The following is a 19,723-nucleotide window of genomic DNA, read 5'->3' as shown; positions in this document are numbered from 1 at the left end:
CAGGTCACTTGATTGTAGAGGCCGTGCACCGCACAACTAGCAATAGAACTGGGACAGAATTATTCCTTCATTATACAGGTAATTTTGTTTTAGAGGCGTTCGTTGCATAGGTGCTCGACTGTATTTGTATTAGTGAGTAATGTTTGCCACGCTCAATATGCTTACTGAGTCCTTGTAAGAGGGCCAGAAGAAAAGAACTACAGAATTGAAAGAGGGCATTTGTGACAACTTGTTAATTATCAGTATGTGATAGTCTGCAAGATACCTATTTTCTGCAAATTTTGCTGCATTTGAAGAATTGGCCAATGTATACTAACAAAAGGTTTAAAGTGCACTCACGGAAGCATTTACAGCTGTCTGGCCTTGAACCATGAAAAAAGATAGCAGTGTGGCTGCAATGCATCAGCTTGATGAACGAATGACGTTAAGCTGAGATTGTTGGCAGCGCACTTACTTTTTAAAGCTTTTGACATTTATGGAAACAGTGGCTCGTGGCTGTATGACCTCTCTATAGCTGCACACTGTGATTACCCCAGTGTGTGGCAGCCATGTTGTTTCTTTCTAATCCTTTTGCTTTTGTGCACATGCAGTCAAAACACAATAAAAACTGGATGTTAGATAAGGCTACATGTGTCTACCTACAACTTGTCTTTTGCACGATTCTGTCATGCTTTGCTAATGATGCAATAGATGGCCTACATCATACGATTCCTATTAATTTGCACTGCTGCACAGTACTATTTTGTTTTAACCTCCATAAGGATTCTTCCACATTAATTTCCCTTTATTACAAATATGAGGTTTATTGTGAACTTACTCTTATCTATAATTACCTGTACAAAAAGGTAAATTTCCCTTATGTCTTCCTTGGCATTATTGTCTGTGGGATTCTTACAGTTGCTCAGAACCAAGCCCCTTTTATGTTGTTATCTTTCTCACTGATCAGGACTGAATCATTGATTCATGAGGTTTAATGCGACAAAGCAACACTCTTGTTCTGAGAGATGCTGTTGTGGAGGGCTCCGGAATAATTTTGATTTCCTAGGTTTGTTAACATCCATCGAAATTTATTTGCATTCTGCCCTTGTCGAAATGTTGCCAAGAATCGAGCCTGCAACCTTACGCTCAGCAGCGGGACACCATTGCTGCAGCGGCGGGTGAAGTTGAACTATGCTTTGTTAATTCGGGGCTGCAGCCTGGTTGTTACGTAGCACATGCGAATGCATGCAGTCCTGAAACAAAGGAAAGCCTTCTGACGATTGCTGCATGCCCTGCAGGATCCACCACTGGCTCACTTCTGCTGCTGAGCAGGGGGACGATGGCCATCCATGGCACCTGCATCTTAAAGATGGTCATTACTGAGGCTAACCCGTAGCATGGTTGTACACCTTGCTAGGACAAAGCTTCTTAAAAAGTTTTTTATAGGAATTAGCATTCTTAGCCTACTTCAGGAACTTTGTGTACATCTATCTGCCCTCTTTATGCCACTCTTGACACAAGTTGTCCCTTAGCTAGTGCCACTGGGTGCGTTGTCTTGCAGAGCAGACAACATGGGCCACGGGTTAGGTGCCCGAATCGGCCACTGGCGGATGTCTAGTGTGCAACTTGGGTCAACCAAACAGACAACTCCGAAATTGCATAACATAAACATAATCATTCAAAAAATTTGGCAGGACACATCTCACATTGTCTGTCGATGATCATGCAGTAGCATTGAATCAATATATCCACGCAGGGTATTGCCACTGTCGAAATGAGTTATGTATGAGGTGGCATGTACTGCAGCGGGACTCCTCTTTTGCGCTTCCCTCAGAACATTCGAGACCAGCTAGCGCCATCATCTTCATATGAAGCCTGGGGTGGCATCCGAAATGCGACATGCTGCACCATCCAGTGGCTTGCTGAGAAGCCCGTGTGTAGCCTACGAGGCGAGAAGCGTGGTGTGCCAGTGCCTGCAAGCACTGAGAATTGTTCCCTCGCTTGCCATATACTCAGTGGCACATATTCAGTGACCAAAGTTGGCGAGAGGTTCGTTAAATAGTAGCACACACCCAATGAATTCATGGCACAGCTTGGTGAAGTATTGGTGTGAAAGACGTTTATTGAAAAGTGGCACATACCCAGTACATTTGTGGTGCAGCCTGCTAAAGCATTGGGTTGCTGTCCTTGAGGAACCCTTGCGACGTTGGTTCCATTCGGCTTGGTATTGGAGAAATTTAAAGGATCTTTTTCGTCGTTGTAGAGTCACACGTTCACAGTGGCACATGCCTGCTACTCAAGTTAGCGTCAAAATGTTCATGGAAGACCAGCACACACTTTCTGGCGCATGCCAAATGACTCAAGTTGGCATAAATTAGGTTCATTAAGGACCAACCCAAATCGAGTGGCTTATATCTAGCACTCCAAATTGGTGTTAAAGAGCTTCCTCGAAGAGCGGTACCTGCCTAGTGCTGCACCTACTGCGACCTATGTCAACATGAAAGAAAGGTTGGTTAAAGAGTGGCATGTACGTATGTACACAGTGGCACATACTTAGTGACCCAAGTTGGACTGATGGTTGGTTCTGAACCCTGTTGCCTCAGCACAGCAGTCTGATGTGCTATCCATTCAACCATGGACAGCCCAGTGACCTAGGAAGGCGGGAAAATGGTTAGATACAAACATAGATACAAGAAGCAAACATGGTACATAGATAGCTAGATAGCTCCTGGAAAGTGCGCGAAGTTCCCTTGGAATACTGATGCATTAAAATCTCTACCAATTAATTTCCCATGACCAACTTACACATGCACCACCACTTGAATGCTAATCACAATAAATTAGAAAATCATCGTCAAAGGTTGCATTCTGGCTGATTTAGTTTGCTTAGTACCGTTGAGGCATGGAATTCTCTATTTGGGTCTGCTGTAGAATGCAGTATTTTTTTATTGTTTGAAGGGTGCTTACAGGTGTACTTTGTGTAGGTTCCCCTGCTTGAAGAATGTAGTAGTGATTTGCAGCATGTAGCCTGTGTGTGTGTTTTTCAGGCGCTCGAGAGGGCGCTTTCCGAGGCTGCTGTTGAGCGACAGGAAGAAGTGGCCACCCTGCAGAGTCACCATGCAAGGCAGCTCGCCGAGGCACGGCTTCAACAGCAGCAGAACATGGCCGCAGGTTTGTGGGCACTGATCCATCAACCTAATTGTAGCTGTGTAGCGAGCAATTAATTTTGTTGACCATTCGAATACTGAAATGCATTCCCCTTGGCTACGCCCTTGCTGTGCAGATAACCTCAGTATTTCGGCTAGGAGTGTTCCCTTCTTTTACTTTATAGCATGTTTCACTTTTTCTGTAGTGCCAGTTGCTGGTTTGCTTCAGAATTTGCAGAAATCCATCATTGAAGCTGAAAGCAATGTTTGCAGGTCATCGCACTGACTATGCAAGTGTAGCTAGAACTGTATTTTGTTGGGTGTTTTAACACCAACAGACCTTGCTTTGGCAACGTCCCTGCAGTGTAGACAACCTCAGCGACCTCAGCGCTTTTACTAGAAGGGCCCTGCAAAGCTTCTGTTCACTTTCTTCTTATTTCATTTTTTTCCTGCATGTTTAATCTCGTTATTCATGCATTTGCTTTGAGGATGAAAGCAATCATCGTTGGGGTTTCTTGAACAGAAGAGCAGATCTGTGTGAGAAAATGATGCAAGGAGTTTCCTAAATGTCAGGAGGTGGGTGTTTACTTAGCCTCAGGGGAGCACCTCTTTGGCATTGCAGGCTTTGATGGCCTCAATGGCCATGAATTGGCATTTCAAACCTTCATGACGCGCGCGCGCGCTCACACACGCACGCGCACACGCACACGCACGCACGCACACACACACACACACACACACACACACACACACACACACACACACACACACACACACACACACACACACACACACACACACACACACACAAAGCTTCAAATGGTTCACCGCCGCTCATATCGCACCGTTTCGTAATGCGGAATGGTGAATTCAAACCTAAGAAGATAGTGTTAGAAGTATAGAGATCTGAAGACGACCGTAGCCAGTTGGCTGAGCGAGGTAAAGTCCTCAAGCAACCGCGTTGCAATCCGTAAGTCCCCACAAAGATGGCGGCGAGCACTCATTGCCTCTTTTAGTTGTCTGCTAGCGAGAGAACTTCCAGCGAGCAGCCAGACCAAAATCGTCCTGGCTGGTTCTGGCAGCCCATGGGTAACCAGAACCATCCAGCCCAATAGAACGAATGCCAGAAGGAAGTGCGTGGCATGGTGGGCGGAGCAAGCTGAGAGAAACAAAGGCTCTCTGGCTGGCTTTGGCAGCCCACGGGTAGCCAGAAGTGTGGAAAATCAGAGAGGCTCACTGATACAGAAGGCACATGCTCTCGTGTGACATAGTTCCAGGGTGTGTTCCTTGCCAGCAGTACATACATCCGAATAAAAAAAAAAGAGAACCTTCAATCCAAACGTAGTTCTGACAAATGTATAATTTCTAAATGTGGAATTTGCGACTGTAAAATAAATATTTATTCTAATTTCATTAACATCCAGGGCTATGCCAGAGGTTGCAAAGATAGGCAATGCATGACAGTGTGAAGGTAGAACTTGGCTCCGTTGAAGATATGCCTTGGTAACATTGTTGTGCGTGTAGACACCACGTTCCACAGCCTCTTGGCACATGGTGTCCCACAGTCGTGTGCGAGTTCTGATCTGTCGCTGTGGTGAAGCCCTCCGAAAGGATTGACCGCCTTTTCTCCCACTGCCCTCTCATACTGTAGCAGCTGCCAGAGAGGGCTCTGCTACAGATGCACTGGTTAATGGTTATGTTCTCTACAGAATCATGCAGTGAAACAACAAATGCTACCTAAATGTCGTCACTGTAACAAATATATGCCTACAAGTGCGTTATTCCTTTTATGAAGAGAATAGCTTTCTGAACACATTTGGATATTTGCTTACATTGACATTTATCGTCAATGGTTTCTGCACAATTTATTTTTCTCTCATTTTTGTGAAAGCAGCAGTTATTTCATCCTGTTTCAAAGCTTCCTAGGCAACTTTTTTATGTATCAAGCTAATATGAGTTTTTTTTTTTAACCTGTCCTCAGAAGCTGATGTGCCATCATCACAGCAAACGTCAAGCGCTGACCCGCAAGTGCCCAAACCAAATGCCTCCGTGAGTTCAGAGCTGTTGAAGAAAAGAGAATCAAAAGATGGCGCCTGCCAGACTACCACTGTGCCTGGTAAGGGCATTTTCTTGTTTTTCATGGTACCTCAGATGTCGTCGTTGTTGGCAAGCCATTAGAACATGTTTTGCTTACAGAAAGGCTTACTTGAGCTATCATTTCAGATAGTGTGGTCAAGCAGTTGCTTCAGGAAAAGCAGCAGTTGGAAACAAGCCTTGTGGAGTTGGACCAACAGAATCAGGCAAGTCTGGCTTTAATGCTGTGTTTCATGAAGTTTGGATCCAGCCCGTTCATTATATCACTAGTGGTATGTGAAGTAGTTGATTCTGAGTGTATCCACTCTCGGATGACTGGATGACTCATGTTTTACTGAATAGCAACCATTTCTGTTCTCCAGCAGTTTGTGTCTCAAGAAAATACGGTTGCCTTGAGTAAGAAAATTCAGTTACACTTACTTGCAATTGTAAATCGCAATTGTATGCAGGAAGCCCTTTCACAGTTGCTGGACTTAAAAACAAAACTCGAGGCAGAAAACCGCCACCTAGCCAAGGAGCTGAGGAAGCTAAAGGAGCCTGTGAACTATGAAAAGCCAGTCTCATGTCAAGCCTCGCAGACAGACTCCACATCACTCCGAACTGCTTCAGTTGAGACAGAAAGCTTCACTGCATCAACTGCCTTGTCTTCAAGAGGTGTCCAGACTGAATTTATCACAGAAACATCCCGAGAGTCCCCCAAACAGCACTCGGCAGGTGTCAGGTTGGAACTGCAGGATAATTGCCAAGCCCAGGAGGAGCGTGACAGAAATCTTGAAGAGGCCAGAGAGAAGTGCATTTCGCTCGAGCAAGAGCTTGCCAGCCGCAGTGCTCGAGAGGAAGAGCTGGAAAAGAAGCTACAGGAACTGACGGCCAGCGTCAAGGTGGCCACCACTAATGATGTCTTCGGCGAGCGCCAGGAAGGAGATGGAGCCGCGGCGCAGGACACCTCCACAACGGCCATAGCCAGCATGGAGGAACGCCTCCGCAGCCTGCAGGCCGACAAGGACCGCATCCTTTCGGTGATGAATGAGAAGTCACGTGAGAGTAGCTCGCTCAAGGCCGAGGTGCACCGCCTGCTCGGTGTAGTTGCCCAGGAGCGGCAGGCGGCGGCCAAGCTGCGTCGCGAGAAGGAGCAGCAGGTGGCTTCAGCTGGTTTCCGGGAGAGCGAGGACGCCGAGCTGACACGGCAGGCCCTGCGCAACCTCTCGCAGCTCGTGCGAGACCGCGAGCTGGAGGTCGAAGCCGAGAAGCAGAAGAACAGCACACTTCTCCAGCTCCTGCGGCAGTGCTCGCCAGTTGACCAGGACCAGCTCCAGGAACTGCTGGAGGAGCGAGAGTCTCTCGCTCAGCGAGCTGCCCTTGCCGACGAGGAGCAGGGCCGCCTCAAGGTGGTGCTGCAGCAGAAGGAAGGGGAGCTGAGTGACATGCGAGCAGAGGTGGACCGGCTCACTCTCGACACGGGGCTGGTCCGGCTGGAGCTGGACTCAGCGACACAGAAGCTGGAAGAAAAGACGGGCATGCTTGCAGCTGTGCGGGAGGAAGCCCTTGCACTGAGACAGCGGATAGCGGAGCTAGAAATGCGCTTGCAGGAGCTCCAGAACCAAAGGGACCAGCTTGCTCAACAGCATAGTGAAAGCCAGAGTTCACAAGATGACGAAGGAGACAAAGCAGACGGTGATTCACACAGGTCTCTCTCGAGGAGGAGTTCAGGAGGTCTGGAGCCTGTGGGCACTTCCGGAGCCTTAGTGCAGCACTGGCAGATGCAAGCAGAGCAATACCAGAAGCAGGTGAGTTTAGTTTACTTAGTCGCAGTAATTCTTGTTCAAACTATCACAACTAGCATAAATAAACAGAGTAATCAATTATTAAGGATATCGGCCTGACCAGCTTATATTAGCAATTGTAGTTATGACATGGTCACCTTTATGGAGGCTGGACAAGTGGTACCCATCAAGTTACATATGCCTGAGTGTTAAATGATGGCACATATTGACTGTTGACACCTTATGGCTGTTGTCTCAGCAGCTGTGTTTGACACGTTCTTCTGCTTCTGGGCAACCAAAAAAATTTCATTTAACCAAAATTTCTTCTGACTCATTTGAATAAGCTACCTAAAAATGTGTTGAAAACAATAAGTCACCCATATTTTTTAGATTGGTTTCAGTTTGCCAGAATTCAGAGCTTGAAGCATTGCTTTTCTAATGCAATTGTGACTTTATGTTTTTTGCTGATGACTTTCCTCATGGCAGGTTCAAGAGTTGCAATTGAAAGAGGCCAAACTGAGCAAGGAACTCGAACGACTCCGGACCCATCTTATTCAGGTGTGATTATGGCCTTTCAATTTTCAGTGTTTCTTTATTATGAAAGTTGGCCTTTGTTCTCACACTGTCACATTATCGATTGCATGTTGAGCTCGTTCGGTGTTCTGTGCAGATGGAAGAAAGCTACACTCAAGAGGCACTTCAGGCTGAGTCTCGGGAAGAAAGCCTTCGCACCCGGTTGATGAAACTGGAAGAGTGGGCAAGAGTTTCTGACTCTGCGGCTCAAAATGCCACGTAAGTGTCCCAAACTGGCCTATCTTTATTGCTGCTGCTGAGCATAAAAAAGAAATGTTGGCAACCTGTCACTTATGCAACATTGTGCTAGTCGCAGATGTTTTCCGAAGCTGTTTATGTGTTCCATCTTCCTTTTTCACAAGGCAGATTTATCCATAACTACTTTTAATTGAAAAGTATGAACTTAAGGCTTTCATCACAAATATAATAATTAGAATGGGTAGTTAACTTTGTATGTGTCCATTCATTCCTTCTGCATATGCCGAATATGGGATGGCAAGATAGTAAAAGCCATAATAGTAAATAGCCATAACCTTTGGGAATTCTCAAGCCACTCTGGAGTTCTACGAAGGGCAAAATTGGGAACATGACAGATTTTATGACGTTGCGTCTATCACATTTGAGATTTGAGTATTTCTGTAAGCTCTCACTCGAAATTATTTGTGGCACCACCACTGAAAAGCCAGGTAATCTCTTCTGTATTGTAATGACAGCAGCATAATAATGTTTGTTGATATTTGTGAACATGAAAAAAAAAGAAACTTTAGTCCTGAGCCGGTGCGTTGTCCTAATCTTTGGTCCTTGCATTTGTTTCCTCGTGCTGCTTTGCCATCGTGAAAGATGCATAGATCACACATTAACCTCACTGCCAGTTATTCTGTGAAACTCTCATGCTGTGCAGGGAACAGGCAAGTAAGCAAGTGGGCAACCTTGTGCAGCAGTTGGCCCTGGCCCAGACACAGCAATCTGCGCTAGCTGAAGAACTGCGCCACAGCAAAGCCTCACTTGCCAACCTGCAGTCGGTGCTGGACCACTTCCAGACAGGTCTTTCCTTTTATTATTTGTTGTTAAGGGGCCCCGAAACACTTTTTATCGAAGTTGGGAAATGCATTCGAAGTTAAAATATACGACTTTAGAACTACTTTGCAGTAAAAAGTACTCCAATGCATTTGGCAGAAGTGAAGTTGTTAGCAATCAAAGATTGCCTTTGATCCCCTTCGTGGTGCTCCCGACCCTTCAATACCTTCAAGGCTACGGTGAAGCAGGGCATGCTCACAATGTTCTGCCCACTGAACGACATTGTGGCACGCATTTCAAATTTGATTTTGAACGTTCACATAGACACCACTACTTCTGATTTTGGTGTCCATGTCACGTCAAACTCATAGGCTATCCCTCGACTTATGGTTTAGTTAATGGTGTCTCGTCCATTTGCTGTGCTACAGTGTACTAGATAGCTACATGCAGATGCGCTCTCTTGCATTCAGTGGCAAGTAGCACATTTATTTTTGCACTTAGAGGTCACCTTGATCTTCGCTCGTGCAAGTACGTCGGCAGCGCCCACATAGAGTGAGCAATGGATTCTTCACTGCGTTGAAAAGACCTTCGACCTTGATGGCACATAACCTGTTCCTTGTTGGCACTTGGGCCGGCCAGCCTTGTGCCACATACGTCACCCACTTGGAGAACATGGTGGTTCTCAATCAGCTGCAGGAAGCAGGCTCACTGCAGCCTGCCGTGGTGTCTATGCTAGGTAGCACGCATTGCTATATGCAATTGTTGTGGCTAATTGTAGCACGTTTGCTATTTGCATGAGCACGAATGTGCACTCCCACTCATATGTTCCAGTCTAGCCATGCTGAGGGGTGCAGACCAGCTTTTTCCTGCACCAGTTTTACCGACAGATGGTATAGACACACCCAAATTGCACACTGTCAAGTGCTCTCAATATATCAATACGAAGCAATGTCTGCAAAATTCTAAGAGCGGCCAAGAGTGAGTGCGTACTGCTAAGCGTACGTGTTGTGTGATGTTAAGTTACCTGTGGCTCGCTGCTAGTTGAGTGTTCAAAACTAATCGAAATTAGTGAGGCCCAATGGCTGTGACACTGATAAGCCGTGTGGCAAAAGTGTAATTGCTACTTGGCTGGCTGCTGCTTAGCGTGAGCAGACAATAGTTGGCTTCTTCTGGAAGTACATAATTCTTATAGAAATTTGAAAAGCAGATTTTTTTCTACTTCAGCCTGTTTATTAAACTGCATGAATAATTATACACTGTAACATTAGGAAGAAGGGCGCCAAGCCAAACATCCATCTTGATTTTTGTCGGCTATTGGCCAATAGCAGCCATTTATGGGGAATCTTGCATATGACAACACATGCAAGCCGCCATCAGCTTCGAAATGGGCAAGGAGAAGGCCTCATTTGAAAATAGCATGTTTGAGAAATAAAAATACCAACCCTTCCCCTACCGGAAAAGGGACGTAAGTGAAGCTTGTCCTGGGTACGCCTGACCTTTGTCACGGTTAAGTAACCCACAGGTAACGGCGCCGGATTTCTTCAGCGTCCCACTTTCTGAGCTCAGGACCTCGGCTGGATCGGCATGCTGATGGCGAGCCCTCTCACAGGCGAGTTCTCACCACAGCTTGTTGAATGCTGCCCATTTCTCTGAGGAATGCACAATACGTGGCCGTCCCTTTCGTTTTCCACAACTGAACTGAACAGAAACTAAGCCTGCACAGCGCACGTCAAACCCTTTCCCTCTCCGGCAGAACCAAAACAGCTCTGATTGGTTGCACGCCTGGCACGAGCACGCAACCAGTCAAACCACCTTATTGTGTGCGCTTTTCCACAGCTGCTCTACTCTGGGAGAAACTGTTTTTTTTTTTTTTTTTGCGTGACTACATCGCCACCGAAACTCCTGAGCCAATACAAGCTTCGCTTGAAAGGGTGACTTTGTGCTCTGCTTGCGAGCTCAATGCGCTGCGCACGACTGCAAAAGTTTGGCAGAGATGTTCACAGTAGCGTATGCTATCTGTGGACTGTTTTTTCACCATGCCCATGGGGTAGTTTAGAATCCCTTTAAACAGAGGAATGATTTGGCCATTGTCACTAAATTACCCTTCCACAATAACAAGAAAGCCACTCTTACTGCGAGAAGATGCTTGGTAAGCCAAAAAAGACGCAAAAGCAGACGACTGTTGTGACGGCACATTGAAATTCTCGTACCAGCTCGTCATGACGTCATAGATTTTGATGTCTGCTCAGGCCTATTTAAACACCTCAAGGCAAGGTTCTCCGCCATTCAATGTTTCTCGTTATCTCCGAGGGAAGCCCGCCCTCCTCTCCTCACCCTTGTGTGTTGAAGCACGCTTCTTCCCTCTTTTCCGGTCGCCCGTTCTCCTCCACTTCACATTTTGCCACATTGCATTTAGTATGCGAATAGCGCATGCGGCGCTGGCATGCTCATACATCACCCGTTCTTGCAGCACTCCCTCTGCTGGTAACCAGGGTAGCGTATCCCATTGCTGTCGTACAGCTGTTGCGACTCGGTGCCTGAGCGGCCATTACGGTTCCGTGGCTGATCATGTGCCAGGTGCCGGTGATCAAGAGATGAGAAAAATGGTTTATTTACAAATTTACATGTTATGGCTTACATGTACGGGTATGAGCATGAACATCAGTACGAGCATGAGCACCAGTATGAGCATGAGCACCCAATGGAGTAGGAGCACTAGTATGAGTCGGAGCACACCCCCACAACGCTCAAGATCCCTTTCTCTTGTTGGGTAAATTCACTGTTCTCGGCCAACCACAATCTTTGAACTGTTCGCAAAATCCCACCCATAATGTTGCATTGCTCCACCAAACTTCACCTCCAATGTCGCACGACATTGGAGAATCACTGTTGGCATTTTCAACTCAGTTGCATTTGCTCCGTTGCCAACACGAGGGCTTCTCTGTCCACGCTGTTATCCTCTGTTGTGCGAGTGCTAGCTGCAAAGTGATCGAATGCAAGTCACATCATGTGACTGGTTCGTCAGCGATAACGTCCAGCGCGTGAATCCAGCTTTGTCAGCATCGCTGAAGAATGAGGGCACAGAGCCGCTGGCCGAAGATGCGATGTAGCAAGTTGTGCATCTGCGAATGGAGAATATTTTTTCAAAGATTTGAGCAGTGTTGTATGCAGCTACTTCCGCGGATTATACGCGAGGATAATTTTTTTTCCCGGTTGTTGTAATTGGGTGTCTGGATTATATACGCAAAAATACGGTACTCTGTAATCTGTGACATCACACTGAGGTACCAGCCATGAGGTTTCGATGCATAATTCAAGAACGAAACTTTAGCCGTAATTTTCTTTTCCAATAATCAACCTATTACCGTACACTTAAGGAATTCTTCAAGAATACTTTATCAAATCTAAACTGGTTCAGTGTTTATCTTAGTGTCCCTTTAAGGCAGTGCTTCAGAACTCAATAACAGCAGAGGCCTAAACCGACTTCTCTGTGAGCCACACTATAAGGGAAACATTACATGCGGAAAGGCCTTCAATGTTTGGCGTCATCGCACTCGTTACCGTCCTCAGCGCGTCTTATAATGTTGTATGGGTGATTGAAGACCAAAGGCATCTCTTGTTAATAATTATCAAATAGAGAGAGTAAACATGATTATTACGCTCAAGTAAAACTCTTGCTTGGGCTAGTTGGTTCATGCTTGAAGTAGTAAAGGTAAGGCGCAGAAGACCAGGACTCAAGAAGAAGAACACAAACGACAGGCGCCGGTCCTGTTGTTTGTGTTCTTCTTCTTGAGTCCTGGTCTTCTGCGCCTTGCCTTTACTACTCCATGTTTATTACATAAGTGAATCTTTGGAGAGGTGTTTTCATTCCAGAATGTGGCCCGAGCTCATCAAATAGAATGTATGCTACAGACATAGGTACTTGAGAGCGCTTGTTTCAAGGCATGGTTAACTGTTTTTGTATTTGTTCTTATCAGCGTTCTTATGAAACTAAAAGGTGGGCTACTCATGGTGCAAGGCCTTTAACTCTGGCCAGCACTGCAGGTGTAGCTTTAGCTGTACTGAGTAGACTCAGTCTTCTGGCATTGTTGTGAAAGGGTAACAAAACAGGTGGCTGATTTTGTATTCAAATGACTTGGACCGCTGTTGGAACACTGCCAGGATTTCAACATGTTGCATGTAGGTGGTGCTTACTGGCCTGTGCTTCTCGCTAACAGGAAACAGCTTCTAGCATGTAGGACATGTGAGCTGTGACATGTGACAAGTGCACTTTCCCTTGAAATGCAAATATGACACTCACCATGCCTGTAATAAGATGATTTTTTCTCGGCAGGGTTGTGTTGAGCATATTAAGGTGACCTGTCTCAGTTGCTTAAATGATATTGCGCGACATAAAAACGACACGGACGTGAAAGAAGACGACACACCAAGCGCAAACTTTCAACTAAGTTTATTGTGCCACTGACGCAGTGGCACAATAAACTTAGTTGAAAGTTTGCGCTTGGTGTGTCGTCTTCTTTCACGTCCGTGTCGTTTTTATGTCTCGCAATATCATTTAAGCAATGGATTACCAACTTGCCCGGAATGCTGCTCTCACTGTCTCAGTTGTTTTTTTTTTCCACGTTTAAGCCGCACCCTCGGTTACAATAGCCCGTATATATATATATATATATATATATATATATATATATATATATATATATATATATATATAAAGAACTTAGAAACAGAACAAGTATTCAAATTCAACAGTTTCGACCGGTGGACTGTACAATAAAACCCTGATGAAGATCGGTCCGCCAAAATAACAGCACACAACAACACTCGGATCTTTGCAATAAACCATGCACGACCTGTCCACGTTGTATCTACGGCCAGCGGTTCGGTTCCCCTATGCGATGCTGACAAAGCTGTATTCACACACCAGACGTCATCGCGGATGGATGAGTCATGAGATATGTGACATGAATCGGATCACTTCGCAGCTAGCACTCACACTGCTCACACAAAAGCGGATCACAGCGAGGATGAACAAGCCCTCTCAGGGGACAATGGCGATGGAGCAAACACGACCCAGCCAAAAATACCCAATGGTGATTTGGCCCACCGCCGTATTCCGAAGTGCTTCGCATGGACCAAGGGAGCGCTGTGGGAGCGAGTGACATACTAGTTTGATAGCGCAACATGCGGTGTTCGCCAACTACTAAATGCAAAATGGTGGCCCATAAATAGGAGGAGAATGGGCAACCTTCAAAGAGGGGAGGAGCTTCAACACGCAGAGCTGGGGAGAGAAGGGCGGGGTTCCATAGGAGATAACGAAACTTTGAATGGCAGGGAGCCTTGCCTTGAGGTGTGGCTTCACGGCAGCGTGTTGCACATTGCCGTGCAGCCACACTTCAAGGTGAAATTTGCATATAATTCTCACTTTCACTTTACTGCTAAATTTTTGAGACCTTGGGGCTGGTCATACACGCAGAAATACTGTATATCCGTGAGGAATGCTAAGTCTCATAAATACTCGTCGTCTTCAAGCTCTGGAATTATTTTCCCTCTATCGCTTAACTACTTTCTTACCACACCTATAGAAATCGATGAAGTTTTTCTATGTGTTAAAAATTTCTGTTGGGATTCTGCTCTCAACACCATGTACCGTCTGAAATTATGACTGAGCTTTAACTATTTGTCAGATTTGACAATTTTTGGCAGATTGGGAAGTCTGGCAAAGTAAAACTTTGACTGGAGGTATCATCGAAATTAGCTCCAATTCTCCTGGCACTTCGCCAATAAAAAGATGCAAAATCTGCACTTTGTTTGACTCTGTTTACATAATTCTAAAATGACAGCAGTGGTGAAGACACATTCATATTTAAAACAGCGCCAAAAAACAAGGACAAGGGAGGACACAGGATGAGTGCTGTCTGTGTCCTCCCGCTTGTCCTGTGTCCCCCCTTGTCTGTGTTTTTTGGCGCTGTTTTAAATATGAATGATCTGTACCAACTAGCTCACACCCAAACCCTTCTGAATGAAGACACAGTAGCTTCTCATGGGTTGTCAGTTTTCCGACCCAACATATAGGCTATTTTAACCATGTCTCAAACAGCAATAGATGTTCATGAGTGCTTGTTAATTTGATAATTATGTTCAACTAATAGAACTGCAGCTTTATTTTTCCCATCATGGGCTGCTTTTATCCATCAATGCTTCGACAGCATATGTACAAATGATTACAAACAATCCTTCGCGCCGTGTGGAGTTTTCACTTCCACGAAAACACGCAGTCGATTTAAGACCGACCTTCGACCGATGCTATATTTTGGAACACCGGCCATGGAAGTGTCCTTATGCAAGTGTATAATATTGGGCAACACTCCACCTTACTGTACAGGAACTGAACAAAGCATGCGGAGACTCAAGCACTAGTTGGAACACACTAGACCACCTTGCTTGCACATAAAAGCTGATGGAATGCAATAATCAAGTGTGAGGAGGCTTCTGCATGCTGCCTGACTTGGCAACCATTACTTCGCGAGCCTAAAGAATGCAGTAAAAAAAAGCAAACCAGGTGCCTGCTGCTGTTAGCAAAAACAAATACTCCTTGTACAATAGCAGCTTACTCATATCCACATTTGTGAAGCTACTGCTTTCCTGATAGCCTGGGTGTCTCTATGTGACACTAATATTGACTCCAACAAATCTACATAATTTTTTTTTGCATGATCTGACTTACACAAGTTGTGAACTAGTAACCAGGTACATATTTTGTATGTTTCAGGTTCTTTTTACTCTCGGTGCTTATACTAAAAATAGCAAATTATTACTTTCATTCGTGTTTCTTGAGGTGCTTCTTCGAAGTATAACATTAGAATTCTCAAAAATTGTCTGAAAAATTATTACTGCTATACATCGATTCAAAACACAAGTGATCAAGCTATAATTTGATGCATCTGTCACAAAAGTGCGCATAATCAAAGTGCGCGCCGTGTATCACCCAAGCCAACAAAGGAATATGTCGGCCCCTGGACAACTTCGACTAGAGGTGCGAGGGCGAATATGCCACAGACAGCCGACATGGTCAATGGCGACTAGAAACTTCTGCAAGATACTCGAAGCAGAGAGAGGAGAGAGAGGGCAGGCGCCAGAACACCCTCTCAGACCTCGGCACATGGCGAGCATAGCGAAAGGGGATAGCAACAGCCAGAGCATGCACCAACGAATGAGTCACCACCCTCCTCAAAGACAAGTCTGTGGCCGCAGCCGAAAACGCGAGAAATGTCTAGACAATTCCCAGGCTTTGTTCATGCTATAAGAGTACGACTCTGTCAGAAAGTTCGAGAAACGCCAGCGGAGGCGGCTGTATAAGTGCCAGACCGGAATCTGAGGAGTTTAGAGGAGAATGCACCGGTGAACATATTAGACGCATAGACCGACCGTCTGCAGAAGAAGGGGATTGCCAGACAAGCTGGCCAACAAGTTTCTCGAGCGTCTGCATTTTCGGAAGAAGTTCCTTCCTTGAGATTTGCCTCGAGTTACGCCGAGGATGTCTGGCTCAAGACCAACATGGGTGAATACGAGTGGACACTTGGTGCTCATATTCATTCTGTACTGTATGTGTTGAACTCTTAGTGCTTGTCATTCCTTATTTTTCGGAGTTTTGTTAATACCCATCTGGATTGCATTGTGATGTGCCTAGCCAAAGCGGGCTTGTATGAATGTAGCTGCCTTATTTGAAGAGTATATTTTGTTGAGTTTTGATAGCTCTGGACTCTGACTCAGTCTTTAGGCCACAACCGGCGTTCGCTGGTGTATCAGAAGGCCTCTTACTAATTGTTCATGTCTTCGTGAGGTTATTTTCGGAGGCTGATAAGTCGGCTTTAAAAATTTGGCATAGTGTTGGTGCCTCGTTCACAGGGTGTGTGACCGTATCGCAGTGTACATTGTGACTACTACATCTTGAAGTAAAATCTTAAGACATAAAAGCACTGAAAATGACCGCATTTCTATCGGTAACAAAAGTATTAAAAAACTAATGATGTTGTCTTTGAGCGCCACGAAGTGACTCAAAACATTACCGCAGCTTACCTACGGACTTCAGTGTGATAGGGGATTTCTGTGTGGTTGGTTTTTACTACTTGCATATACTCTTGAAATCTGTGGTTCAAACTGTGAGAATGTGTGAGGTTGATGACTGATGTCTCAATCCTAATCTGATGACTGATGACTGATGTCGCAATCCTAATCACATGCTTAAATTTTATATCCTTAACACACAGCACTTCCTCGTGCAGCCGCACAGTGGTACTTCTTAAGTTCCTCGCCGCTGCATGCGTCGCGCAACACTACGGCTCCGTTTCTCTTTCCAACCATAGCCGGAGCCTCGCCTGTTCAGACACCTGCAAGCTTTTCCTACGGCAAATCGAGTTTCTCTATGTGTGTTGTTCGTCCATGCGTGGAACACAGCTCTGCAAATTCCTCAGTAACACAAAAATTCATCCACACTTCGAATGAAAACAAGCAACTGAGCTGTGTCCTTGGTACCTGTGTGCTCGTCCAAAGCTGGAGAGTAGTAGGCAAACTACTGCAGTGTGCCTTAAGTCATCTGCAATGTCGTGCACAAATCTGTGGACTGTCATTCTTGACAAGCTCATATCTTGAATGGTTAACTTTTGTCCAGGCACATCTCTTCACTGGCTATCATAAGGAACTCCATGAAGATGTCGCCACCAGTGAACAGGCAGCAAAATGGATGATAAGCTGGGATATTTGGAAGGACACCCTCATAGCTGCCTCAGATGTATTTTTACTTTTGTAATATTACCTTCCTCTGCAAGCAACTTCCGCCTTAAATCCGCATCTTTCGTCTTTTTGTGAGTGTGTGAAAGAACACCAAATTGATGAGAGTGTTTTGTCTCGTAGTGGTGTCTATTGTTGTACTCCTCTGGTGCAGAAAAGGGTTCTCGATACACCAGACAGATGCACTTTGACACATCTTCAACAAAGAAGTACATATTCGTCCAGTCCTTGTTGAATTTTCGGCATTCTTGGTTGATTTTTTCCGCTCCTTTGGAAGCGCACTCACTTTTTCAGAATGGTGATCTGGAAACTGCAAGTGCTGTAACATTGCCCACACAGCCTGTCGGTTAGTGAGCGTCACCACCTGCTGAACCGCAGAAACAGACACTCCACGAATGAATGAACATTGCCTTCGACACTGACATGCCTCCGGTGACAATCTTCGTTTTCTGTTCTGAACTGTTTCGTTGCCACTGAGCGCTAAACAAAGATGTGTGTTTTAAAGGTCACAGTTCTCATCTTCAGGGTGTCAACATCCTTGAGGCAAAACGCGGCCACCGGCCGATATAACTCTTCTTGTGGGCCATATGTTGAGCAGCCCTGCTTTAATGCGTCACTTTGTGAGTGGTTCTGAATGAGGTGCCTTGATACACGCTCGCTTGCTTGGGGTAAGGAGTACTGATGTCACAGTACTCCTTACCCCATATATACATTTTTCTCTAGCGGGGCCATTCACCTTGTGCAAGAGTGCACCAGCTGTGAGGGGCCACTGTTCATTTCGCGCCATCTTTCTTCTCTTGCTATGCAATGCTTTTAGTGCCGCATGATTGTGGTTATGGTGTATACTTCGTAACCATCGGAAAGATGATAGGTGCTGGTGTGCAGGCATGTCGCTTGAGTGGTCTTCAAAATCGCATGAGCAGTCTTTGAAGGTCACGTGGTGTATCACTGCTTAGTGCTTGAAAGGCTTTGCCGTGTTTAGTTGTGTCACGGACATTTCTGAATGGCTGTCCCAATAACTTTGGTGGTGCGGAGGACAATGCCGTTCTTGCTAAAGACATTGGCAGTGACGAGTAAATTGGGCACGCACTCGTATTTTAACTTTATATTGCAAGGGCAGTGCGCGGGCTCTATGAATAAGGCCACATGGTCATGTGCTTTTATTTCCTGGTTCTTTTGGGCATCACTTTGCATTATAGTAATAGTAATATATACTTTCTTCTTTTTCTGAGAGACTGACAGCCCCTCTAGCATTATATGCATGGTCGCCTTAATTACATGCAAATGCGACATGCGCCGCACTCTTTTCGGCAAGTGCAGCATGAAATCAAGTATTATTTCATGTACATTATAGAAATAATATTCGAGTGTCTACTGACAGAACTGCATGATCACAGCTACCGTGCAGTTGGGTTTTGTGATAAGTGTAAAGCTAAAAAAATGTTTTTTTTAATTTAAAAAATAAGGTTTTGAGCTGATATCGGCAATAGACACAAATGGTTGTGTTCCCACCTACACATATTAAATAGAAGACGTGTTGGGGCACTTCCCACAAAGGCGTGCACTTTATTTTTAAACAAAGCTTTGTACACACATACACCTATATCCACTATTTAAATAATGAACATTCCTCTCAGGTATAAGGCCTTCTTTCGAGGTGATAGCCCATCTTATTGAGCGTCGCATGTACTCTTGTTTAACCCTTTAAGGATGAGACGTATAAATGCCCCCCAAGAATGTTTATTTTTTATGTGAATGTGCAAAACATATAGAGAATAAGCACTATCAACGAGAAGAAAATACATGTATTTTTCACGGAAACTTTTTGCCCAGTAGGAGCAAACGCCAGGTAGAAAACTGTAAGAAACTGGAATTTCAATAGACAGCTCTCACCATATGTGAACTGTGGGTGCACATTTAATTTGCTTTACATCTTACGTGTGGTGCCACTACAGCTGGAGATCTTGCATCAGTCTGTCTCTTCTGGCCGTGCTCTCAAACAAGAGCAAGTCACGTGCCAAACTCCTTCCTTGTTCCGTATTCCTGCCCTAAACCAACAAATGAGGCCTATTGTTCAGTGTTGCTCGAGGACTGTTAGCCAGAAACTTCGTACTCAGTACCGAAACTTGACAAGAAATATTCTGTTGTTGCCTTTAGGCAACACGTGTCCATTAAGGGTTAACAAGCAAACTTTTAGTTGCTATGATGTTTGTGAATAAAAAATTTGCTATGGTTCTTTTTCTAGAAAGGGCTGCCGATACGGTCTTCATTGATTAGATGTGTCTTCTTAGCAGAATGTCTAGCTTCGTTTTCACTTTTAGGGAACTTTCCTCAGATACCTCAAACATATAGTTTGCTTCA

General features: G+C 45.1%; 1 protein-coding gene across 2 annotated transcripts in view; it reads left to right on the top strand.

Annotated features, from left to right (window-relative positions):
• LOC142588514 (uncharacterized) overlaps positions 1-19,723 on the top strand; it is a 210,578-nt gene that overhangs the window by 163,629 nt on the left and 27,226 nt on the right. The window contains exons 5-11 of one of the 2 annotated variants that reach the window (XM_075700330.1): positions 3,027-3,150; positions 5,107-5,241; positions 5,349-5,425; positions 5,669-7,006; positions 7,469-7,540; positions 7,653-7,774; positions 8,457-8,599. In XM_075700330.1, coding sequence (XP_075556445.1) covers positions 3,027-3,150; positions 5,107-5,241; positions 5,349-5,425; positions 5,669-7,006; positions 7,469-7,540; positions 7,653-7,774; positions 8,457-8,599 — 2,011 coding nt within the window. Of the gene's footprint in view, positions 1-3,026; positions 3,151-5,106; positions 5,242-5,348; positions 5,430-5,668; positions 7,007-7,468; positions 7,541-7,652; positions 7,775-8,456; positions 8,600-19,723 lie in introns of both variants that reach the window. The other variant, XM_075700331.1, reaches the window with a different exon arrangement.

The sequence above is a fragment of the Dermacentor variabilis genome, chromosome 7 (genome assembly GCF_050947875.1).
Source record: "Dermacentor variabilis isolate Ectoservices chromosome 7, ASM5094787v1, whole genome shotgun sequence".
In the NCBI taxonomy this organism is placed as follows: Eukaryota; Metazoa; Arthropoda; class Arachnida; order Ixodida; family Ixodidae; genus Dermacentor; species Dermacentor variabilis.
This window is presented reverse-complemented; position numbering and strand designations above follow the sequence as displayed.